Below are 26,148 nucleotides of genomic sequence, written 5' to 3' on the forward strand. Positions count from 1 at the left end.
GTTTGTTATACCCCATGTATCAAGCCTCTGCTTTGCTGCCAGTTGGGGATCCATGAAAGTTCCCCACATGTGAAATTAATTTCTTAATGCCTTGTGTGGAGCAGTCCTGAAATTGGGGCCATAGGGTGTGAAGAATAGGGGCATGTGCTAAAAACCAAAACAAAGCCTTACATAATGCTTCTTAAAGCATTAGCCTATTCATTTTAATTCTTAATACCTCTCCCCTACTGTTACAGCTCAGAATGAGACTGATAAGGCGTTCCTGCACCATTAAACAACATATCTTGACAGGATAGCGTCTTTCTTCACTAGTTACATGACAGGCCTAGTCTCCAAAATGCTCTTGTCGTCACACCACTATTTTAAAACCCTAGAAAAATGTTTAGGTCACAAGGTGGAAACCTTTAGCTGTTGTATTTCCTGCGTGAAATATTATGTGATAATTACACTCATATATGAAGGTCTGCCCAGTCTATCAGCTAATATGATTGTGTGTTCAGTCCGTAATTCAGTGATGGGGAAACCTGTGACCCACCAGGTATTGATGGGTTGTAACTCCTATCATCCCTGACCATTCACCACACTTGTTGGAGTTGACAGAAGCTGGAGCCCAACAACATCTCATATTTGACTACTGAAAGGATTCCAATGAAAGTCAAGACACCCAGGAAAAGTATCAACAATAATCTGTATAAATGTATTCAAAGCCCTAAATTAACTTTATTGGTACAATACTGGGACTCAGATGGTGATTCAAGCACAAGTAAATTAAAGAATTAGTCTGCCTCTCACCAACAAACCTGGAAGTGTTATATTTTAAAATGATAAATCAAGAAAAATATTAAACACGTGTTAACAGCAATAAGCCATATTTCAAGTTCTTTTGCAACATCTGATATTTAGGCACCTGTTTTCAAAAGCACTACATCTGCCCTCACTTGATTTTAGTGATAGAATTTTTTGTACTTCTTGAAAAGATGTCTTCAATATCTGAAAGCCTTCTAAATAAACAAAGACTCTTCTTTCATGGAAAAAAATGGAGCACTCACTCTGAACAAGGTTACAGAAGAAATATGCAGAATGAGCAATATGGGAAGTATAACCAAACTGCCAGTTCCTCCCTTACAAGGGATTGTAGAAACTGTAACCTTGTACTGAAGTTGGAGAAATCTTAAAATTCTTAGCAGCCTCTCAAAATTACAGTCCATCGTTTTCTCTAGGGAATGCCACATAGTTAAACCAGTTTAAAATGGTTTTACTTGCATAGTACAGTGGTAAGCAGAATTAAAATCAGGTACCAAGTAGCATCAGCCATACTCGGATATAGATACATAGAAAAGCTATCCTTGAAGTCTCAACATTATAACAATCTTTGACCATACTTCAAAAATAAGTATTCGATGTATTACATGACATAGGTTAAGTTCGGGAGCCACAACAATGGTTTATTGTGACAGGAAGGAGCCAAGTCCCTGCTCCTCACATGACTCTTACATTAAGGAGATGCTTACTCTTCCAGGTTACTTTTGTAGGTAGTACCCCAGATCAATCACCTCTGCCAAGAATCTTAAACTATTCCAAATATCACAACGTAGTACCTACTCATGAATGAGGTAACTGCAAAGCTTCTTCTCTGCACGACAGCTATCAATTTCATCAACCCATGAACAGTTCATTAAAGAAAGCATTGTATCATAGCCAAAATGGGCAGCTAGGAATCTCCTTCCTAGGGAGTACTGGCTGATAAGAGATAACAAACACTGCATAGCAACTAACAGAATGCACAAACACTTCCAAGAGGAATGAAAACTGCTCAAGGTAGGGGGTATAACACCTACACTCAGAGGCCTCAGCCCTAGTGAACAAAATCTAGGAAATCTAGGAAAAATTTAGAAAATCCAGAAAAACAAAATCTTGTAGATCTTAAGTGCTGAGTACACTGCCCTATTCCTTAGGCCAATAGACTGCCATCCTAAATTATCTACCTTTGCCACATCCCAGAAGCTTGTGCAAAACACTCTTTAACCTATGGATGCAGCAGGGCACAAAGCCTTTCGTTCTTCCTGTGGTTCTTTAAATTCCTGCACGAAATCCAGGCATTCACTAGTACTATGATACAGTGAGATCATGGTACCTCTTGCTGTACAACGTGGAGAACTGTGAATGAATGCTGATATTCAGAAAACATGGTTAAAATTAATTGGATTAATTCCCAGCAAAAAAAGTAATCAGATAAATAAATTAAAAAATCTACAGTGCACTGAAATTATACTGCATTTCAAAAAGCTACCCTACATATTCACATTTTGAGACATCCTTACTAGGTTAAGACACATTAAAATGAAGTATTTCCCATTAAAGATGTCAAGAAATGGGATTTAGTTTTATTGCATGACGTTGCATAAGAAAGTATATTATTGAAAACTGTAAGGCATCATGCAATTATCCGTAAGCTGATTCATTACTATTCTTTGAGAGGTGGTTATACACTCTACATTTATAAAACCAGTTTTGAAAAAAGTACATAAAAATTTAACATGATGAGCATTATATATGACCAACAAATCTGCAGAGTTGAGCTGTTAAAAAGTGCATTTAAAAAAACCATACTGAGCTAGAAAGTCACTGTCACACAAAAAAGGACTGCAGACAAGAGACAAGCTATGAATCCCAAAAGAAAGTGGTTTTATAGGACTAGAGACTAATGTTACAAGATCCAAATTGACAAACTTGCTTAAAATCCATTTTCAGTCTTTACACTTAAAATTTAACACAATTGATACAATAATAAAAAAAATACGCTATTGTAACCAAAGTCTATTGAGTTCAAGTTATGTACACTGAGAGATCAAATAATGAACAGGCTTGGGATAGTATGTACTAATGTGATTTTGGCATTAATCAATGTATTGTGCCATCCAACGAAATCCTTCACCATAGCCTTGCCTCTTTAACACACTGCACATGAAGACTTCTAAGGGTCGGGTGTTCAATTCTTTCACTGAAACATTCCCCTGAAAATGACATAAAAAGAAGAAGGTGGGTCAATAAATTGAAACTCAATATTTCCCATTTCTCTGTACCTTTTGAGCCTCAAGTAGCCAAACTGAATGACTTCCTATCAGCTGAGACCAATATGGTGACTGCAACCCTCTTCTGGCCAGTTCTCCAAACCCTGTTAAAGATCACTACAGTAATCCAACCTAGAAGTTGGGTAGGGGAGCTATAATTGAAAACAATTCAGCCTTATAGTTCTTTTCACCTCTACCCCTCTCTTCTTTGGGACTGTCTTCAACAGTTAACACCAGGCTTCCTCAGCCTTGGCCCTCCAGATGTTTTGAGACTACAATTCCCATCATCCCTGACTGTTGGTCCTGCTAGCTAGGGATCATGGGAGTTGTAGGCCAAAAACATCTGGAGGGCTGAGGTTGAGGAAGCCTGGTTAACACACAACTGCCTTTTATTTTGCTTTCTCAATAAAAACTCATTTTCTGGGAAAACTCAGGTTCCATCTCTGTTGCACCCACCCTGCAAGTACCTTACAAGGGTGATCTGCTACCTATGCAGTACTGCTGTATGTTTTGGTTCTGTGCTAGTTTTGAGGCCTCTCCACTATACTAACAGGATTTCTCGCCTCTAGCAGAATAAAGTGCAGAGAGTTGAACTAGATGACCAACAAGACCCCTTCCAACTTTACAATTCTGTGATTCCATAAAGACACAACCACTGAGGGAATAGGTTCTCCTAGCGCTAGAAGGCAAGTGTCTTTCTCTCCATTGTCATTCATGTTCAGGGAGGGCTTATTTCCTGAGCATAGAAAAGTAGGTTTCAGATGAGTGGGTGGTAACATTTTCAGAAGCACAAGAAATAATAGAGAAATCTGCTTCTGGTATTCAAAATTGCCTATTGTAAATGACACAACCCAAGTTATAATTATATTTAATTAAAATATTTAAAATAAACTTTGTTTAAAATTGGAACCCTTCGGTTTATTGCTAGAGGCATTAGCAAGAACATTTCACAAGGCAACAATTCAGATTTCCATTAGACAATTAGCTCTAAAAATTCTGTATTATATTAAAAGTACAATTTAACAAAGCCAGCTTGGCTTTATGGTGAGCAAGTAATCTGTAAAGGCTTACTTGTTAGTGACTTATTTTAAAAAGGAATCTATGAAGTCCTGTAAGCATCCTTTTAAAAATGCATCTTGAGAACAATATGGAACCGACAAAGAATTACTGTACTTTTCCATGTATAAGACTAGGTTTTTCCCCTAAAAATAATGTCAAAAATTAGGGGGTGTCATACTCTGGGCCATCTCCCCCCATTTTCTTAAATCTGAGTCCCCAAAAATAGGGGGCGTCTTATACATGGGGGCATCTTAGATGGAAAAATATGATATATGCAAGCTTTCAGTAAAGCAGACCACAGAAACACTGGGGGGAGAAAATGATAGGCACATTGAAATTACGTATTTTGAAGCAATGGGAACAGGACAATTAATACCTTTCCTGTTGTCTGGCCATACAAACCGAACATCTCTCGTAGCCCTTCTTCACTGATGGCTTCTGGTCTGTCAATCTTGTTACCAAGAATTAGGATAGGCACGTTAGCAATGGTTTCATCTGTCATAAGTGCCTATGTAGAGAGGAAAGACACATGCGTTAGGTTTTATACATTCACATACAACATATATGAAGTGAAACTTCAAAGAGTCAATGGAGAAAAGATGGAGAAAATTTTGACACCTTTAAAAATATTTCAGTGAAGGATCTCTCTCACTCTTACATCAAGGCCAAAATATATTCAAAAATAGAGAGAATGGCCACATATTAATCAACCATAATAGGGCTTTCCTTCATTAAACTAAACAAAGATTCATTAATTAACCAGGGAAGGAAAATAAAGTTTTACAGAACTGCATATTTAACAAATGTATTTATTTATTTATATTTAACCAGTAGAAATACCAAAAATGATAGAAAGCTGTGAAAATCAAATGCAATCTGATAATCCAGTGACGGCTTGTGCCTAATGAGACTGGTGGGGCAGAAGGCAGGGAGACTAACAGTAGGTGGAGCCAGAGCCAACTAATTCTAGTTTTGTTCCCTTCATCCTATTTTCAGAGTTCTACAAGGACAACCTATAGACCAGGGGTCAGCAACCTTTTTCAGCCATGGGCTGGTCCACCGCCCCTCAGACCACCTGGACTATATTTTGGGGAAAAACAATGAATGAATTCCTATGCTCCACAAATAACCCAGAGATGCATTTTAAATAAAAGAACACATTCTACTCATGTAAAAACACGCTGATTCCTGGATCATCCGCAGGCCGGATTGAGAAGGCGATTGGGCCGCATCTGGCCCCCGGGCCTTAGGTTGCCTACCCCTGCTATAGACTATGGAGAATGAAGTTGACAGGTAGTACCACCCCTGAGGTGGTTTTAAATAGGAAGACCAACACTGGTGGGGCAATGTCCCATTTGCTCTTATGCACCAGTCTCCAGCAAGATAACCTTTCCCCAAAAAGTTCTCTTTTTATTTTTATTTTATTGAGTTGCAGGGTCATATATGATGCTGTAGCCATACAGATGCAATGCCCACCCCCGTCCCTGCAAAACACAGACTCTCCCTCTTTTCTCCATCCATCAAAATGTCACACACTTCACTAGTATTTTACAAATACCAAGTACATTACTAACTCACATCAATTTCTTGCTTTGATTCAGCCAATCTTTCACGATCTGCACAATCCACCAGAAAGACAATCCCATTGATGGCAGGCAGATAGTTTTTCCACACTCTGCGAGCTAACAAAAGAGAGTTATAAAGGAGCTGCAAGAGGAAATTATCTGTTATTCTTATAACTCTATTCATAGTAACACCTCATTAAGGAGCAGAAACTTTAAAAAGGGCATTAGGAGATATATTTAAAAGCTTTTTTAAAAGCCCACTCTCTTTTGTTCTACAGTGTGAAGTACTGGGTTTAAAACTGAAAAACCATATTAATTTTACTGCAAGAAACAGCCTTAATAGCCATAAATCCACTTCTAAACATGTGCTACAGTATATGGCTTGCAGGTTTTAAAAAAGAATGCTAAACTTTGTGGTAGAACTTAAAAAAACACAACAAAATGGTCGTATCACCATTAGAAATATTTATCTCCTAAACACGTGTTTATGGAAGACAATCTTACTTGGCTAGGAGTGATCGCCAAAGAAGAAGAAGATTTATCTAATAAAAAATTAAACCACCCCCAAGACAATAACATATTTTCTGTTTCAGCCTCTAATAAATTCTAGAAAATGCCCTCTTTGATCCACCAGATACCCAGTATCCATGCTGAAGTATTTAAACACAAAACCAAGTAATATTTGAGGATCACTTCACTGTAAGGGTGGGGGGTTGTATCCAATGTAGTCATTGTTATTGTGGAACTTCCTCTTTCTCTCCTTTCTTCCAAATCTTAAGAGCCTACCAAATCTGCTCTGGGGGTTCCCCAATCCCATTGGAACAGATTTTGGGGTCACAGGGGTAGGAGAGGAAGGGGGAATTCCATTGCATGAGCCGAAGTTCTTCCAGGAACACAATGAACTGCATTGGATACAACTATTAACTTAAATCCACTTGATCAAATTGCTGCTTTAACCTTTTTTTATTGTGTATAATGAAAACAGAGGTGTTTCACAACTTTAAGCTCTCTAAAGAATCAGAGACTAATTAAAGGCACACATTGACTTTTATTTTAGTATTGCATTGAAAATTAAATGCTGCAATAATCCTAGAATCCTGTTAGAAAATTCTATCACCATAAGTGTAATGCACTGCTTCCATTCTATTAAGTACAAATATTGCAGTTGAAGCATCCTGTAGCTCACACTCAAGTCAGTGTGTTGGTTTTTCTTTATCTTAAAGTGGTCAGTGAACGGGGTTGGTTAATTGAAGCTCACAGGTGTATGCTTGCAGTTTGACCTACTTACCTGCACACCTGTGATCTCTTGACTTTTTGCCTAATTAGAAAGGGAGTTACTTTCTGCACCGAATGCAGGAAGGGATGTGATAGGATAACTGATTATTTGAAAACTGGATTTAAGTTGATCATATGTTTTGTATGCTGCTGGTGAGCAGCGGTGATGGCTTGCAGCATTTGGCTGTTACATTTTCAAAATTAAAACTAAGCAAAGATATTGCGGACAGCCTTTTATTTCTATGCTCCAGTCGCTGTACACACTCTGGGTTGATGAAGAAGTCCAACATCCCACACACCTTACATGTGTATATAACAGAACAAGTAGACTACAGTAAAAATTAATAAAATCAGGAAAGTTTTCAGAATTGAAAATACACAACCCTCTTGCAATGTAATAACTTTTGATGTGCAACCAAGGAAGCTTAACATGTTAAAAGAAGCCTTCTGCATGTTGGCATCACTTACCTTGGGTATGTCCGCCTAGATCAAAAGTAGTGAAAGTCATACCAGCAATTGTCAGCTCTTCTGCAGCTGCAGAAACAGAAAATACTATTTTTCAAAACCCTAGCTTACAGCAAACTATTCTCTAGTAAAAGTAATAATCATACTGATAAACCATATTGCATTACAGTGGTACCTCGAGTTACAAACGCTTCAGGTTACAAACTCCGCTAACCTGGAAGAGTTACCTCCAGTTGAGAACTTTGCCCCAGGATGAGAACGGAAATTGTATGCCGACGGACCTCCAGAACGAATTAAGTTCGTTACTAGCGGTACCACTATATAGAACAAGGTGATGAAACTGACCCTATACATGCTTCCCCGGAAGTAAATGCTACTAATCACCTGCAAGCGTGCATAAGGTTGCAGTCTAACTCACACTGAACTGAAGAGTTTATTCTGGTTCCTCATTCCTGATCTAGTTCAATAGTCTACTAAAGTCCTGAGATTTGAAGCAGCACTGGGCATATTACAGTCGTACCTCGGGTTACAGACACCTTGGGTTACAAATATTTCGGGTTACAGACTCCGCTAAACCGGAAGTAGTACCTCGGGTTAAGAACTTTACCTCAGGATGAGAACAGAAATTGTGAGGCGTCGGCACAGCGGCAGTGGGAGGCCCCATTAGCTAAAGTGGTTCCTCAGGTTAAGAACAGTTTCAGGTTTTAAGAACGGACCTCCGGAACGAATTAAGTTCGTAACCAGAGGTACCACTGTATGAGAGAAAGGATATATTGACTTACTTGCATGTAGTGTGGGGACATGTTGACCCAGTCTGCCATCTTTAAGCATATGTAGGAGAGTCGTTTTCCCAGCATTATCCAAACCAAGGAATACTAGTTTACCAGTTTTTTTGTACAGTCCTGGAAAAGATAAGAGTATTTGATGAGTAAGTACTAATTTCCACAAGTGTCTCATCATAATAGAATGTCTGATGATTAAGTTTTGCTAAATGCTTATTTAGGATGGAACACAACAATTTCCCTATCATCACATAACCCTGTCATCACATAATCTCAAAACATTCTACATATGTCAATGCAAGTATTCCGGATCAGGTTACTCTAGAAAAGATGAAAAGAGGATGACACCTTTAAGACAGGATATCATTCTAGCTCAAGTTTATCTGCTAAAACTAAGAGAAGAATGCAGTACAACAAGCGTAGGAGGCTCCATCTAAGATCTCCACAACATTTGGGAAGGGATCATAGGTCAGCGACAGAGCACATGCTTGGCATGCTAAGCTTCTAGGATTATTCCCTGACAATTCCAGATAAAAGCATCCAATATCAAGAGATGTGGAAAACCTCTGTTTGATATCTTGGGGAGCCACTGCCAGAGTAGACTATTGAACTAGATCAGGAATAGTGAACCTGCAGCTTTCTGGATGTTGCTTGGCTTCAGTTCCCATCAATTCCAATTTAGCATGGCCAATGGTCAGGAATAATGGGAGTCGAAGTCACTTGGGTATGTATATCTACATTATGAATGTTTGTGTTTTGATCCAGGCAGACATTCTCCTTAGCTGAACAACAAGTCAGCCCTCAGATGTTTCCTAACACATTACTATGATTATAATGCAATTATAGTTATGTTTCTAAAATGCCATTTTTTAATTTAAGCCCGTTTGAATAATGAATAATAGAGAATAGGAGTCAACTGAACTGAGTTTTACTGAGCCAACTAGGTTGACCGTGAAAAAAGAAATGAGAAAGGGAAAGCTTCGGAGCTGCACACAAATCTTCAAGCAGAAATTGCAAAGATGAAAAGTGATAAAACATCTGTTGAGTTCTAAGTTATTCCTTTCTCAGTGAGTTCTCAGTCAATTACCCCTCCCCCACAGTGCCTATCTCCTTTTCAGAAACATTTAAAATTACTAATCATGTATTGCTCTGAAGGCCTGCAGAACGAAGTCAGTTTTGAGTGTGCTTTTCCCTCAATCATAAGAAAATGTAGCCTGAAAGGCTAAAAAACAACCTTCCATTAGCTGCATCATCACAAAATGAATGGAAAATGAATGTGTTTCAGAGCCTAAAATAATACATCTTAGCTTAAAATTCAGGCTTCATCCATGTACTGATTTTTTAAGGTGAGTCATAGAATTATAGAGTTGGAAGGGACCATGAGGGTCATCTAGTCCAACCCCCTGCAATGCAGGAATCTTTTGCCCAATGTGGGGCTCAGGTCCACAACCCCGAGATTAGGAGTCTCATGCTCTACCGACTGAGCTAACGGGTTATTCACTTTTAACAACTTACCCATAAATGGTGAATTTTGACACTTGACTGGGAAGGGCCATAAATCCCAGGTGTCTCCACCTAGGGTTGGGAGAGACCCGTACCTGAAACCCTCGAGGGCCATTGCCAGTCAGCATAGAAAATCCTGAACTAGATGAATGGTATAAGGCAGCTTCCTATGTTCTCTCTGAGCAGCTGCAGGGGATTTCAGAGAGCTCTGCTTACCCGGCAAAATTTCTGAACATCCAGTCTAGGAATAAAAGAAGCTACCTTCTACTGTATCAGACCATTAGTCCATCTATAGCCAGTGCTGTCTACACCAATAGGCAGAAGGATTCCTTTTTGAACTTTTGCATGCAAAATATGGGCTAGAACCAATGAGCCACAGCCCTTCTCGTGGTTACTGAGGAGGAGGAGGAGGGTTCCCACCAGAGGGACCCAATCCTCAGAAGCATGTAAAAGGCAGCAGGTGATGACAGCCACTAATGCTCCTCCTGAGCACCAGGGGGGCAGTGGTGGGAGTTCCCAGGGTGCTTGGGGCCTCAGCTCTGAAAGTCTAGCTAACTTCACAAATGATGCTTCTCACACATAGACTATCTCTGTGTAAGAATTATGAACACAATACTATTTTAGACACATTCAGGATGTGATGAAAAGCACCAGCAGACCTTTAGATGAACTCCTGTGTGTCATAAACATAATGATGTGGCACATTTGCTTCAAAATTGCAGTGAAGGTCTTCACACTGCTGGTCCTAAATGGTTTATACAATCTATATTTTTAGCTTTTGCTGCCCTGCTCTTCAGTTCAACAGATTCTCAAATCGGCTTATGATGAAATTTAAAATCCACAATGAAAATCAGGAAAACAACACCACTTTTTTTAAAAGACAGCAACCACCAAAAGCAGAGCTTTTAAAAAGACTTAATAGCTTTAAAAAAGGGGAGGGGGGAGAGATAAAAATATTTTTCATCTCTCCTTTCCTCCCCCCCACCAGGGAAATAATTTAAAAGTGAGGAAGCTACCTCCGAAAAGACCTATCCAGGGCCTGCACCAGATTTGAGAAGGTCCCTAGCATAGTGCCCTCCAGTGTGCATACAAACACCACCATTTCTGTTTCCCAATGAAAGCTGCCATTTTAGTTTCCCACAATTCCTTGGACCAACACTATGTCAGGGTTGCTCTGGGGCATCCCTAACGGTTGGCCATGCTAGTTGAGACTGATGGGGATTTGGAGGGTGTAAAACCAACTGGAAGGTAACAGGTTCTCTATCCCTCCCTTAAACTGTATTTGAAAATATACTGGGATTTTTTTTAAAAAAAGAATGGATTATAATTCATTCTGTTCCAGGCAGTAATGTAACTACTGTATTTTGAACCAACTGTTGTTTCTAAACAGTCTTCAAAGGCAACCCCAAGTACAATGCACTACAGTAATACAAACAGTGGGGTTGTGCTGTGTTTGCAGATAGTTTATGTATGTATGTATGTGTTTAAAGTTAAAGTGATTTATTCTTCTCAATAAGATGTATTTTCCTCCTTTAGGAGTTTACAAATGCACCATCTTAAACCATTTCAATGTTCAGAGCTGCAATCCCATGCATCTTTATATCTGAGCAAGGCAAGCCCCATTACATCGTTTAAATTTACTTCTGAGTAAACATGTGTAATCTGCAGTTCAGTGCTGGTTTGTACAATTTATTATGTTTGTCATGCTAGTGAGTAACCTAGATAGCTTTAAGAGGCAGTCTGAGTTCATCTGTTACAAAAGATCTGCCCCAAGCAAAACTGCGGCTCATAATGATTTGAAGGACAAAGTTCGCTGCTGCTAAGCGTACTATGATACAAAGGTGCCTTTATTGCTGCCAAACTGGACAAAGTCAGAAGGCCTATCAGGGGTGCAGGCAATTCAGCAGGGATAAGAGCATTTTACAATAACCAGTGGCAGTTTCAATCAATTAGAAAAGGTGTGTTCTCTCTTCAGGAAGACTTGCGAACAAGTACATTGTTAAGGCTTCGACAGGCCGCTTTAACATTTTATAGACCAAATTGAAAATGCTACTACATTTTAGTTTTTAATTGAGGCTTTATTACTATCCCCAATTCAAGGTATATATTTGCGGTATAGAGGCAGTGGTCAGTCTGTAATGAGTAGACCATAGTGATTATTAACTAGTGCAGGCTTCCTCAACCTCGGCGCTCCAGATGTTTTGAGACTACAATTTCCATCATCCCTGACCACTGGTCCTGCTAGCTAGGAATCATGGGAGTTGTAGGCCAAAAAACATCGGGAGGGCTGAGGTTGAGGAAGCCTGAACTAGTGCATTGTAGAGGATTGGACAAGATGACTGTTGGGGTCCCTTCCAACTCTACAATTCTATGATTCTATGATAGTACTTAGTCATTTAATTGTACTGCATGGACCAATGGTCCGACTCTGTATAAAGCAGGTTCCTATGTTTTTATTAACAGCACAACACGTTTTACAGTTGGCATCTTTCAGAAAAGAAAATCAGCTCTCAGAAGGATGCTGCCCAATTTGGCAGCTGTCAAGCAGCTTCCTTTCTCACATTGCCGACTGAAAGTACTTTGCTTTCCACTCCAGCTTCCCATGTTTTGCAGAGCAAGGGAGAAGAACATGGCACATGGAGTCATAACAGTGCTGTGTATTTCTGTGGCTCCCCTTCCACTGTAACTGCCAGGAGCAGGTTAATTTATTTGTCTAGTAAAGATAGGTTGCACGGTACAGCATAGGCTAAGGAAAAATTAAACCAGAAATGGAACATTAGTGAGGTGGACTGCTAGCAGATTAGTATCATGACAGTTGATTGTATCCAAGGCCGTCCTTCCATCCACAGACAGCTCTCTGATCAGCAGGGGTTTCTTTGAAGGCAAGATGGAGGGAGGTATATTTTGCTGGTTTCCCTCCCCTCCATAGTTCTCTCTGCTCCCCAAACTGGAGGGTCCCACAAGTCTCTGAAACAGATGGGTAATTGAATAGAAAGGGAGAATCTGCCCCCATCCACCCAATACCTCTCCTGCTTCCATTCATGAAAGCCTTTGCTGGATCAAAGAGCCATCCATGAATATATGGATATAATCATACAGTAATCAGAAGTGTCCATTCCATATGTAGATGTCTTACCTAAAAACTGTAGTACACTACTGAAACCACTGTAAATCCAGTCAAATATAAAGGACATGTCCAAATCTTGCAGGTTCTGAAAGAAATCAAAAGAGAAGCCCCATAGATCAAATGGCATTAACATTCTACTGAAATAACGTTGAAAATGAATAGAGAAATTTGGAGTACTTGACAGAAATAACATATCCAGAGATAAATCACTTTTATTATTCAGTTGTGAAACCACCAATACTGATGGATTGGAATCTTAAAAATTATTCTGGAGAGGCAAACTTTCTGTTTTGATGCTTTAAAAAAGAAAGAAAGATTAAGGCCACATTCCACTGAAATGCACAACTAGTTCTTCATGTCCAACAGGGTTTGAAGTGTCATTTTTCAGGTCCTCCATCCCTTGCACTCGGAATAGGTGTGTGCATGCATGAATGTGAGACCCATACAATCTGCTCACCTACAGCCTTTCTCTGCAAGAACAGTACAACGTAGAAAGAAAAGCTGCAGTCTTCTGTGACTAATGCAACATAATAATAATAATAATAATAATAATAATAATAATAATAATAATATTTTATTTATACCCCGCCCTCCCCAGCCAAGGCCGGGCTCAGAGCGGCTTACAAGCAATAATAAAAACAAGAAGAATGATTACAACTTAAAAACTTGGAGTGCTTGTGGGAACAGTTCTTCTAGCATAAATCTGTTCATCAGAAGATATCTCCAAAAGGCATTTTGAAGTAAGTTTTGTGGTATGCCAAGCATCTGTGCTACACAAAAGACTCAATGGGTATGTGGAAACCCCTTGACTTCATCTGAAATAACTTGGATCCAAGTCTACAGCAGCTATTGTAATATAATTGGATCATGTAAAAATAAAAGTGAGTTGACTGTGTGGCTACAGTCCAGATACACACATATTTAGTGGGGTTTCCAAGGTCTGCTAATGTGGAAGTGCTCCATTAATGCACAAAAGTCACTTCCCCCCTTGTATTATTAACAATGGAGAGAGAGCAGGATTGGATTCAGAAATCACAGAATCCAGAAGGCACAAACAGGAAATTGAGTAGAACCCAAAGCGCAGAAATGGCAGTTTCATCTTTTTCCAAATAAAAGCATGTATCTTCTTACACAATTGGTAACATTGCTTAAAATGTACACAACCAATTATACTTTTTAACCAATGCTAAGACTAGCATTGGTTCCACATCCCAAACTATTATTGTGGCACAGCATAAATCTAGTTTGGTTCCAGACTTCAATGAATGGTAAGGAATATCACATCCAGAGGAGATAAAGAGGTATCATCTCTGCCAAGGGATTGTTGACCCCTTCTTTGATGTTTTACGAAATAAGCATTTACTTTGATAAAAGTGGTGAAATACAATGCCTTAGAGTTTAACACTCCTCCCTTCCATATGAAAATTTGGAAGTACTTTTTGTGAATCATAATTTAAATTCATGGCTATTCATGTTTATTTAACTAGGTAAAAGACCCAGAGGAAAACCAGGTCATTTGTTTATAAGTAGTTCTCCCAGCATAGCATAATCAATTTCATCTAATTTTGGGTGGGACATCTCCATTTCAAAATACAAGGAACGTGACCTTCTCCAGCCAGCCAGGTAACACAAGAGAAGACATCACAATATTATTCAAATTAAACTCTACTATTGCAGCTTGATGTGCTGTCTGAAAGTTCTCAGAAAAGTAACCAATAGTGCTGAGTATAACTGCAGGGGGGGGGGGCATTGGGGAAATCATTAAAATTTTAACACACTCTGAAAAAGAGCACTCTTTTTGGCCATTTTTTGCTGGGGCTCCGAAGGACACAAAAGTATTCACATTCCATGCCATGTGAAGACAAAGCTAAGGACTTTGTTTGCCTTCTGTAACATCACCAACTAATTAAATCTACATGCTGCAGTGACATCATAGTGGCCACATGAATCATGACTGGCTGGGACCTCAAAAAGAGAACACACAAAATGGTTTTGAATCAGTGGGGCAGCAAATAGGTTCACCACCTAACAGACCCTGAAAGCCCATTTTCCATGCCAAAAATATTCACCCAAAAAGTGTGTTACAGTAACTAATCAACATTCTGAGCACATCATGGTATGGAATTAAGTCTTAAACAGCCTTCAGCAAAGGGCACATCCTTCGAGCAAACCAAGATAATATCTCTCATTTGGAGGAGCCGGTTTTATTACTTACAAACTAGGAAGCCTACAGGACTTACAGATTCTTATCTACTGGCCAGTAAACACTTCCCTCCAGTCTTAACTCTTAATTGTTTAGATTGCATGAGATTGGTGTACTTGTATTAGGGTTATACCATCCATCCCTTCCCTGCTTTGGGCTTCTACTCCCATCATGCCAGACCACTGGCCATTCTGGGAATAGTTGTCCAACACATGTGGAAAGTACCAGGCTGAGCTTATATCTATAGGGTTTCAATGTAAAACCGGGAGGAAACGTAAAAGTACAGCACGTGTCCCTTTGTTCCTGGAACTCCATAACCAATAGCAAACCGTGGTCCAGACACACTGCACAAAGCATCTGCATCAGCCATTAAGAGATGAATTGGTATGAGTGCAGCCAGGCCTGAAAGATCCTTTCACCCTGAATGCCAACTAGAAACACCACAATTAAAACAGTTGCTGGGGGAGCAGTTCACTATCACCACTGTCGTGTCTAAGGAAACACATGGGTCCAAGTGACCCTGGCACTCTTATTTCCTTATCACTGCACTGTCCTACTTCCAATCAAAATTAAACATGTCTTCAGCTCCTTGAGTGTTTGCATTTATAGCCTGCTCAGAAACAGATTGCAACACCACCAGGATAATTACTGATCGTTCAGTTTCCCTGATGGCACAGGAATCTGTGGTTACAACTTTTTATAAATGTTCACCCCTAACATCTGTGTGGATTGGGTCAGGTGATATGAGTTCAGAGTCCCTTGGCTGCAGTCTAGTGTAATCAAAACTTCAGTGACTCAGAGAAGGCTCCAATGTCCATTTTTGTGACAAGACAATAGAAACTGCGAGAAAGCCACATAAGAGAAACTTTAAACCTTTCTATCACCTGGTGTTGCAACATGGAGATAGATGGTCAATAGTTTTTTTGAAGCAGCCAGAAACTATATCCAGAATGCAAGGACTAGATCCTTATTTTCTCTTTTGAGAACTGCAGTGCTCAGTATTACGCATGAAAAACATTTGAAAGAGGAGAAAAAACAACTGTTTCCAACTTGCTGCTTTATTTTATTAAAGTCTCTAGAACTCATTACATCTCTCAAATATACTCTGAACTTCTGAAATACTTTAAATTACCACAAGCAAACTGCAAAGGTGGCACTCACGTCCTTTCACTCACAGCAATGCCTATATACTGGCCTCTCCCATGAAAATATATACACTCACAGATTTGCAATACATCCACAATAGCCATTGGCCACAAATTTATTATTATCCCACTTACCTCATTAATATTAGCTATCTGGAAACATAGAAAGGCTGAATAAGAAAAAAATTCTGTTTTACAACACTTCCTCTCCCTGCTCACCAGGAATAAAATAATAATCACCATAGGTGATCTGGTAGTTTCTCTTTACAAGTCTGGGATAACGTCTTACCGATTATGATACAAAGTAGCCACAGCAAAATTCAACAGTGGATCAAGACCTAAAACAGTTCTATAGGTAAAGGTAAAGGTACCCCTGCCCGTACGGGCCAGTCGTGACCGACTCTAGGGTTGTGCGCTCATCTCACTTAAGAGGCCGGGAACCGGCACCGTCCGAAGACACTTCCGGGTCACATGGCCAGCGTGACGAAGCTGCACTGGTGAGCCAGCACCAGTGCCGCACACGGAAACGCCGTTTACCTTCCCGCTATAAAGCGGTACCTATTTATCTACTTGCACTTAAGGGTGCTTTTGAACTGCTAGGTGGGCAGGAGCTGGGACCGAACAACGGGAGCTCACCCCGCCACGGGGATTCGAACCGCCGACCTTACGATCAGCAAGTCCTAGGCTCTGAGGTTTTACCCACAGTGCCACCCGCGTCCCACAAACAGTTCTATAGCCACTGTTATTAGGAGTGAGGAGCTATGCTTTTCCTAGATTCCTGAAGACTATTATTATTTATAAAAAAACTCAGAACCTTCTGTTGTTAACATAAAATGCAAAGATCTATCACATGAAGTGTAACAAGAAAAAACTAATATTAGGACCTATGCTGTGCTTCCCCTTATTAGAAAAAACTGACAACCTGATCCTATGTTTACCCAGAACTAAGTACCACTTTGATATCATTTACTCCTAAGTAAGACTGCATGGGATTGTGCTGTAAAAGGCTAGGCTAAACTATACAACAACTTTTTAGATACAAGATGCATTAGAAAGAAAACATTAAGGACAGAACACGCTCATCACATGAACTCCACATTACACAACGGCACGTCTAAAACTGACACTTACATGACTGAAAAGCAAAGGTCAAGAACAAGCAAACACAGCAGTACATACACGTCATCTGATTTATTTATTGCTTGAACAAAATACCGAACAGGAAAAGCTTCCAAGAGGTTTAGAAAAACTATCTACTCAAGTAACATACAAATCAGTCCACAGGGTGTGATGCAAAATAACTGCTCATATTTCAGAGGTGAAAATAACATGACTAGGCTTTAGGAAGTTGAGCTGGAAGGATCCTTTTGGGTTAAGCAATCTTGTAAATCAAAACAGAGGCCTCTGGAGATTTTATTTAAAGTTACACTTAAATGCAACACGCTATATAAGAGACGAAATTAATATATTGGATTGAAACAAACTATGGAGGGGGAGCACAGTAGAGAAGATACCCAGCATCCAAAGTGGACATTTCTATTGCTAAATGGGAAATTACATATCTTACTGAGAAGCTTGATACTTAAAGGTAGTTTGTTCTTTTATAATTGCTGCCCTATGCTCCTTGCAGAAGGACAGACAGGATAGAAATGATGCAGTAGTAACAACAACAACAACAACAACAACAACAACAACAACAACCTACAAGAGTGAAATTGAATATATCTACCATGGGAAAGAAGAGGAGAAAGAACCATAAAAGTGCAATAGTGCAGTACTATTGGCATGCACGATTAAGGATTTTGTCACCAGATATCTTTATATAAAAATCCTGTTTGCTGAGGCATATTCAAGCCTAACCAAAATAAAAGACATATGCAGTTGTTTGAGGGAAAACGCTAAGTTCCCATATGGCATCTCCTGCATGAGGAGTGTCAGAGACAGCGGCACAGAAGGAAAGCCCCACCACAGCTTTACCATTTGTTCATCCAAGTCACTCTAGGTTAAGCAAGAATTTGAACCAGGTCTGGATACTGGGCCCACCCTGGATCTTCCATGCACTGTAACACTGGCCTCTAGCAGAAGTTGTGGAATGGGTCAGGAATCTTCCACACCTCATCACAAGAAGTAAACAAAGGGTAAGGGAGGGCATCATTCTTTTCCCCATTTCACTGCTGATTACCTATTGCACATTCCAATACTGTATTTGCTAATGTCCTATTCTAATGTCTATTACTATGTGTTTTGTGCAATGTGGCCTCCGCAGTGATGTTTGAGCTATCCAGAGAAATGGATCAGCCTGACCAAGGTTCTTGTGGTTAAAACTCTTCTTTTCAATGAAGCTTGCACAGGTCAGATCGAGTATCAAAACCCCACAAAACACAGCTGGTGTTCTTTATTTCAGAATGCTATGGCTTTGCCAGATATAAATCAAGATACAGCAGTGCTTTTTTGAAAGGTTGATTTCAAACCTCTCACTGCAGGCTAAGGATACTGATGTGATTTGCACACTCCTGCCTGAATACCTATGGCTACGACTATTAAGAACATAGCAAGAGGCAAGTAAATGTTATGGGAAATGATCCAGGAATAGGTGTCCTTTCACAAAGAGTATAATGTTTGTTGTTGCTGCTGCCCACACTTAGCATGGGGTGGCAGGGAGAGGAAGAAAGTAACATTGCATAAGCGTAGCCCACATAACTCTATCCAATGCCTTCTTCTTACACTGCGGTCCTTGAAGTTCACAGTTGTTCTACACTGTCTGCACAAGGACATGGAAACATGCGCACACTTTCCTTCCACTCCACCATATATGCACCCAAGGTTTTGCCTCACTCCCTAGCTACCATATTCAGAAAGCAGTCATTTTTTAAAATCTAAACAACTTTAACCCGACAGGATATTGCATACATTTTTAAATGCATTCTAAATGCCTTTATATTAGTCCTCGAGAAGAGGGCAGCCCCAGTCCCCACAGCAAATGGTCAAGGACAATGCAAGAAACATCTGGAGGGCAGCAGGTTCCCCCTTTCCCATTCTAGAATACAGTAAAGGGATATTTGAAACAGTGGCTTTCTCCAAGGCTAAACATCATAGCTTCCCCTTAGCCAGAATACAGAATGACAATTCTAAGGTAATTATTTTATAAACGTAGTAAATGATAACTTACTATTTTGGAAATTCCCCCCTCAAAATTATGATAAATAACTAGAAGAGAATTCACTAGATAACAGCAACAGCTTTGTTTCGAAATATCAAGTAAAAACTCCTCTAAGAAAAATTATGGAAAGAGTTAACATACAATCTGATTGCACTTTAGCCATTGTACTTTGTGCACCTAGAATTGTAGAAATTCAATCTTCTAGAAACAGCTTGGCAAATGCAAGTTTAAAGTCTACTGTGTGACTCTGCAAGACTCACAGCAGTTTTATTGAACTTTGCATTCTAAGAACTGCCTGTATTTTCAACTAATTTTCTATTGATGATTGAGTTCTATTCCACTGTAAACTCCATCATAAGTAAAGCAGAAATATATTATGGTCTCTGGAAGCTAAGTAGTATGCAATTACCTTGGAGAACAAGAAAGTTTCCAGATGAAATATTTCCATATAAATCAAAACTGTGATTTATGTAAGCCTTTTTTCTATGGCTATCTGGTTACAGTACAATGTAGTGAAACCTATTAGATAGTCATGCATTATTTGAGAGCTACCAAAGGGTGAGGTAGCACCTTTTATTTGAAAAACAGAAGCTGACCTGAACCTGCAAGCTTCTAATTCTACAAGCTATGCTAAGCATCTTTATGTAATTTCTGTAACTGAATACTGCTTACCAATCTTTGATGTCTCAATAACCAGTTAAGTTTCAAATGCCAAGTAAAATGAAATCCTGGTAAACCTTAACTGCAATTAGTGCTAATGGAGATTTTGGTAGGCTTCAGGCTGACAGGGTATGAGCAGTGACAATTCACGCACCAGAACAGAAGAACTGGGGGCGGGGGGGGGGGGGGAGGTATATGACACCCAGCCTGCAATGGCTCACACCCAGTCTCTTAACTATAGTTAAGAAATTGACTATGCTCAAGTAATGAAATTATATCATGTACATCTTGTTTACACCACTTCTGTTTCCCTCCCTGTCCTCTGTATCAACTTTTAGATTGTAAGCTCCATGGGACAGGGCCCATGCCACTCATACCTTGCAAATTACTTTTGTGCATTGATGGAGCTATAAACAAACAGTGAGCTCTAACTATTCCATCTGCACCGTGTGAATGAACATAGTCATAGTGATCTATACCATTGAGGTTCAAATTTCTCAGACCTTCAGTGATCCCATTTCATATTGCTGTTCACAGAATCTCTGCTCATCTTCCATTGAATCCTTGTGTGTTACTGTTTCGACCTAGTCATTGCCCCATATGTGCTGACAGGCCTTCCTAGAACACACACCTCAACCCTTTCACAGCTGCACATTGCAAGGCAATACTAATGATGACAGACAAACTGTCTATCAGACAGCTCACCCACCACTAATAATCCTATCATTGTGGAGCTACCAAGCTTTTATGGAATTCCAAAGTTTTGTGAACACAGTTTGAATACTGCCACTCTATTATTGAAGGGTAATTCCATAGTGACCAATATAACACCTGGAAGCTTATGTACATAACATTTACGTTTTAGCTACTATTATTTGAACTCCAATTAACATTAAACTATTTGTATGGTAACTTTATTGATCTTCCCTCCAAAACAAAATCATGAAGTATGTTTAATTTAAATAATTCATTTTTCTTGTTTTTTAAAAAGATGTGACCAACATGACAATCTTGCAACCTTAAGAATTTACCTATAACTTCAATAATGTTATTGTCTTTAAAAAAAAATAATCAAAAAAAGAAATCCATCTGCAGCAATATATGTAAAAAGCTATTGTTTCATGGACAAGAGTCAAACATATGCTGATGTTTCTTGGGAACTGTGGAAAAATGGTTTTCTGTCAAATAATCTGTGACCACTATAACTTGTTACAATTCAATGACAGACACTTACAAATAAATGCCTCCAAAGCAAGAGCCTATGTATATGACATTTAACTATGCATTGACAAGTTGTAGGTCAGCATCAAGTCCATGTGGGAAATTGTAATGTCATTATTTGTTTCTTTTCAACCCAACATTTATCATCATTTGCAGGGAAAACAAAGGTCACAGAAATCCCCTTTTTAAGATGATTATTTCATATTGATGAATATAATCTGGCATCATTTGGCCAACAAATTTTCATTTCAATTTCCCTGCCTCAAACTTAACAACAAAGTTGCCAGCTGCCACCAATACTTCAGCGACTATTTCTGCTTCTGCACTTTCTTTCAGGATAACCACATTTTCCATAGGGGAAGTATTTCCTGTGCTTGTGGCTTATTTTAAATTACCTGAAAACTTCATATACACTTTGTTCAAGCCTGTTTTCAACCTTTACGGCTCCCTATGGCAAGGCAAGATATCTTCAGCTCCTGAGGTATTTTTTGTGTGAGGGGGATATATCTGAGGAGAAGATAGAAGCCCCTATATGCTTCAAGAAATGGGGTGGGATTCTAGTAGCAACATCAATTCTACACTTTTCCAAACCACACCTAGTTTGAACTTACTAATAATTAACCTAAAAGGTTATCCAACTATTAAATAGATTGTCTCTCTCTTGAAAGCAGTAACATATATCCACTCCTCATCCGACCTGTCTTTCAGATTGTAAGCTTCTTACAAAACCTCCATAAGATGCCCTACATGGTACAAATTATAGGCCCAATAATTATTAAATTTTCAGGGAAGGAATTATGACAGTCCTAAGAAGGGATTTAAATGACACATATGACAACATATTTACGGTATGTAAGTTGCACATTGTGGTGTAATATGAGTCACAATAACTGTTGCATATAATATACATTTCAAGTAACATTTTATAACTATTATGTACTGTATGTGACCTTTTGTAAGAACATATGGCTGGGCTAGTAGAGGTGTGTGTTTGTGTGTTAGTTTTCTATGTATGGCACTCAATGTGTTTTGTCACTTTCAGACCATGGCCAATGCTGGATGATTTGGAAGAAACATACCAGAAGGCTCAAGGCAATCATTTAGTAATCCAACCCCTGTCATTCACTGATTAGTTTTGAGTAATCAGAAGTATAAGGACACCTTGGGAGTGGCGTTGCAATTGTTTGGCTGCCTTGCGTCTCTATCATCTCTGTCTCGACCTTTTAACACAACTGCATTCCTACCTTTCAACATGTAAGCAGCAACCTTTATTGAAGTTGCACTACTACTAAAGCTAAGCAAGTACATAGGTCATGCCATGCAAACACTTATTTTTTACACATTCTTAAAAAGCTAGTCCGCTTCATTGCACTTTGTAGTGGTATATATGTATAACAGACTAAACACAATGATTTAAATGCCAATTAGATTCACCATCAGAGAGATGGTGGCACTTCTGTATTCATTATATAATGAGGTGGTAATAGTGATCAACTAAAAGTAATTCAATACTGTTTCAATTTACCTTGAATGAATTTCATTTTTTATTGATTCATTCCATTTCACCTAATGCTCCTTCCACCCAAAAAAGGTAGAGTTAGTAATGCAAAATAATCTACACTGACATATGTCATCAGATTCTTAAATGTTAGGAAATCAAAGTGAAACTTCCATGCCTGACCTACAGTGACCTACATATGACTAAGATTGCAAAATTACTTCTTAGTAAGAAACAACTTCTTACAGATTCCCACAGCAGGACTTACAATTTTAAATAGACGCGTGGTTAATGTTTAGTGCACTCCAGAGTCCATTTAAATACTAGCATATTGATTTGGTATGCATTACATTCTACAAGTAATTGATGTTTTCTTTAAATACAGACCTCTTTCTTGTATACTATTTTGCTGTTGTTAATCTTTGAAGACTTTGTAACTTTCTACCAATGTAACACAATGCCTGCCTTCTTTTTCACATTAAATATTAGAAATATATGAAGCTTTATGTCAGTGAATAATATTTTTCAGTTTGCCTTCTGGTACAATTCATTTTTTGAACTTCTGACACATGCATAAATTTTCACTCATTTGTTCTAAATTAATTAACCTAAAATTCCTGCCACCAAACATCTGCATTCCTACTTCATTGATAAACAAATTTAAAAGTAGGAGGGTGAGTCTCGAAAATCCTGATTACAAACACTACATAGTTAAAGCATGTTCAGGGGGAACTAATTTGTATTAAACAACCTTAATATCCATACCTATTATTTTTAACAAAGGAACACAGTCCCCAGGAAAAGCCTCCTAGCCTGACTTCCACATAAGAAGCATGAAAACATTTTAATGAGCTGGTTGAGTAATGAAATGTGTTTTAATACCAGTTGTAGGAAAACAAGCAAACGGAAGCACTTCTTAATAGCTAAATTATAATTGTATTTGCTAGAAGCAAACAAAGTTCAATGGGATTTCCTTCCTGGTGCAAGTAGTGTTAGGATTGCTATCCAACAATACTTTTGATTTGCTTCTAGGGTAGAGCGCTGCAGGAACCAGTGATACTCCAGATGGTGCTAGATTACTACTCCCATCATTCCTGACCATTGGTCATACTGGCTGGGGCTGATGGGAGCTGGAGTCTAATACAGTAGTATCTGGAAAGCCAAAGGTTCATCACTCCTACTCTAAGTAACTTCAGATGCCCCAGAAACAGCAGTGAAGAGTGGACAAAATATTAAACTATAAGTTTATGGGCTATTTATCACTTCATGTATGCATTTAATTCTGTACAAAATAGCTGATGGGACAAAAAAGGTTATTATAAAAATTATGGCATGTGCTTTCTCCTTCTCCCAACCTGCTATATATACTACACTATAATAGCCCACCAGCACCAAGGCAGCGGTTTCTAATTTTCAATTAAGCCAAGTTCTTCCCATACAGCCAGTGGTGTGTCTTCCAAGCTTCCCACCACTGAGAATGTATAAGTATTAAGCCTTTTGTTTCATAATTATCAGTTGGAAGAATTTGCCAACTAACATCTTATCTGAGAACATCATGTCCTCAGTGAGAATATGTGTGGCCATGGGCACAGCTTGCCAGCTTGGTCCAGAGGTAGTGCGCTTGGCTTGACCCGACTTATGTTTATGTGGGAGGTTACTTGGGCAAATCACTATGAGCTCCGCATCCGTATATGGAAATGACAAGGGCCTACCTCACAGAACTGTTGTCAAGGGTGAAAGAAACAGAAACCGCCACACATTTTTTAGCTCGTTATGTGTGCTATAGCAGTGATTCATTAGTGGCAACTTGATATGTGACAGCAGCAAAGGTTACTACTAGTCAAATCACCAACCCAGTTTCACCCTTCGTACTCCCTGCACTGACTCATCATGTGACAACTGGGCAAGGCACCTAATAATACTTGGTTTCCTTTCTAAATTGCAAGTGTCCTTTACTTAGGCAAAATGCACGACAGCACTGATGAACTACGGAGCCACCAACATCTATTTTAAAATAAATAAATAAAAACCACCATCATAAACAAAACAGGGAAGAACATAAAGAAATAAAGAGGGGGGCAGGCAATCGAGAGACAGGGAGGGTGTGGGGGTATTGGGGGCAAGTGACAAAAGGAGAGGGGAAGAAACAGCACGAGATTATTGTTATTATTTTAGTGGGAAGGGGAAACAATCAGTGGGGCGACAGAAGGGATCTTTTGCGGGAAGGGGCAAACAAATATCAGAGACAGCACTAAGGGCACAAGCAGAGCCAAGGGGTCGGGCAAGAGAGGACTGGGCACAGGGTGGGGGGCAGCAGAGGTAAGGTGGCAGCATATGGCTAGCAGGACAGACCGGGCAGAGAGGGGCTATGGGGCCGGAGAGTCGTCGCGGGGCTCTGTGGGGAGGACAGGCCAGAGGCGGCGAGAGAAAGGGGAGCCAGTCCCTGGCCAACCACCTTCCCTCCCTCCCGGCCGGCAGCCCCGCCGCCAAGCGCCACTCACCCGCTACCGAGAGCCTGGGATCCGGGCCAGTCCGTCTTCAGCTCCGCCCGGCACCAACACAGGAGCCCGAGGCCGCTCCGCTCGGCTCTTCTCCTCTCCTCCGCTCCGCCCCTCGCCGGCTCCTTCCTTCCGGGTCCCCTCGGATTACGGCAGCCGCCGCCGCCGGCGGTAGTTGAGCCACCGCCTCCTATTTCTGCTGTGGATGATCGGGGACGGTCGGTGGGGCGTTTTGCCTCTGGCTGGGTCCCCCTCGAGCATCCCGCCCCCCAAGGAAGGCGGCTCCTGTTCCAGACGCTTCTCGTTCAGAAAACAACCGCCACCATCGCCTTATATCAAGGGGTCTATTCGGAAAGATGGTCCTTTCCCCTCAAGAGTACTTATGGGAGGGGGTCTCGCTGGAGACAAGAGGGCTGCGGCTTCAACCCAAATCCGCGGTTACTCCTTCAGATCCTTTGTTAGGCAGGCTGCACCCACTCCTTATTTCCTCACCCTTTTATTATAGTTGGGTGTTTTAGGGTTCCAAGCCCCCCCCCCCCAATATTTACCACGGGGCCAAGAACAACACTTGAAAAATGAGAGATATTACTAGATCTGGTGGTCCTAGAGATCACTAGGCCTTGCGCTGAGTTCTTTGCAGCGCAAGCCTAACCGTGTCTACTCAGAAGTAAGTCCTGTTGAATTAAATTACGTTTACTCCCAGGTAATAGTTATGCAGCAGGTGAAAGTGTTCCTGCTACCCTGGGTTCTGTCAAACCACTGTAACTCACAAGAGCACTGCTAGTATGTCTGGGTTGTTGCTATCTTATTTTATTTTATATTTATTGCATTGTGCTTTTGTATTTACTGTAGTTTTGCTATATTTTGTTTGTAGTAATCAGTTCATCACTTTGGAGGCTATGACCAAAAAGCAGTA

At 39.9% G+C, this 26,148-nt stretch overlaps 1 protein-coding gene across 1 annotated transcript; it reads right to left on the reverse strand.

Moving 5' to 3' along the window:
- Positions 1-696: 696 nt before the first annotated feature.
- Positions 697-25,399, reverse strand: SAR1B (secretion associated Ras related GTPase 1B). Its single transcript, XM_028718062.2, has 7 exons — positions 25,236-25,399; positions 12,857-12,932; positions 8,218-8,337; positions 7,439-7,504; positions 5,709-5,812; positions 4,507-4,638; positions 697-3,014 (listed from the first exon to the last, which is right to left on the reverse strand). The coding sequence occupies exons 2-7, from the start codon at positions 12,912-12,914 to the stop codon at positions 2,898-2,900; spliced, it is 597 nt and encodes a 198-aa protein (XP_028573895.1). The 5' UTR covers positions 12,915-12,932; positions 25,236-25,399; the 3' UTR covers positions 697-2,897.
- Between the last annotated feature and the right edge of the window lie 749 nt (positions 25,400-26,148).

Source organism: Podarcis muralis, chromosome 2, assembly GCF_964188315.1.
Source record: "Podarcis muralis chromosome 2, rPodMur119.hap1.1, whole genome shotgun sequence".
Classification (NCBI taxonomy): Eukaryota; Metazoa; Chordata; class Lepidosauria; order Squamata; family Lacertidae; genus Podarcis; species Podarcis muralis.

Excerpts from the sequence above, each read along its gene's own strand:
- SAR1B (XM_028718062.2), bottom strand. The coding sequence starts at position 12,914 with ATGTCCTTTATATTTGACTGGATTTACAGTGGTTTCAGTAGTGTACTA. Across the intron at positions 4,639-5,708 it reads AATCAAAGCAAGAAATTGAT|GCACTTATGACAGATGAAAC; the intron begins GTGAGTTAGTAA and ends CTCTCTACATAG. Across the intron at positions 3,015-4,506 it reads ATGGCCAGACAACAGGAAAG|GGGAATGTTTCAGTGAAAGA; the intron begins GTATTAATTGTC and ends TGTCATTTTCAG.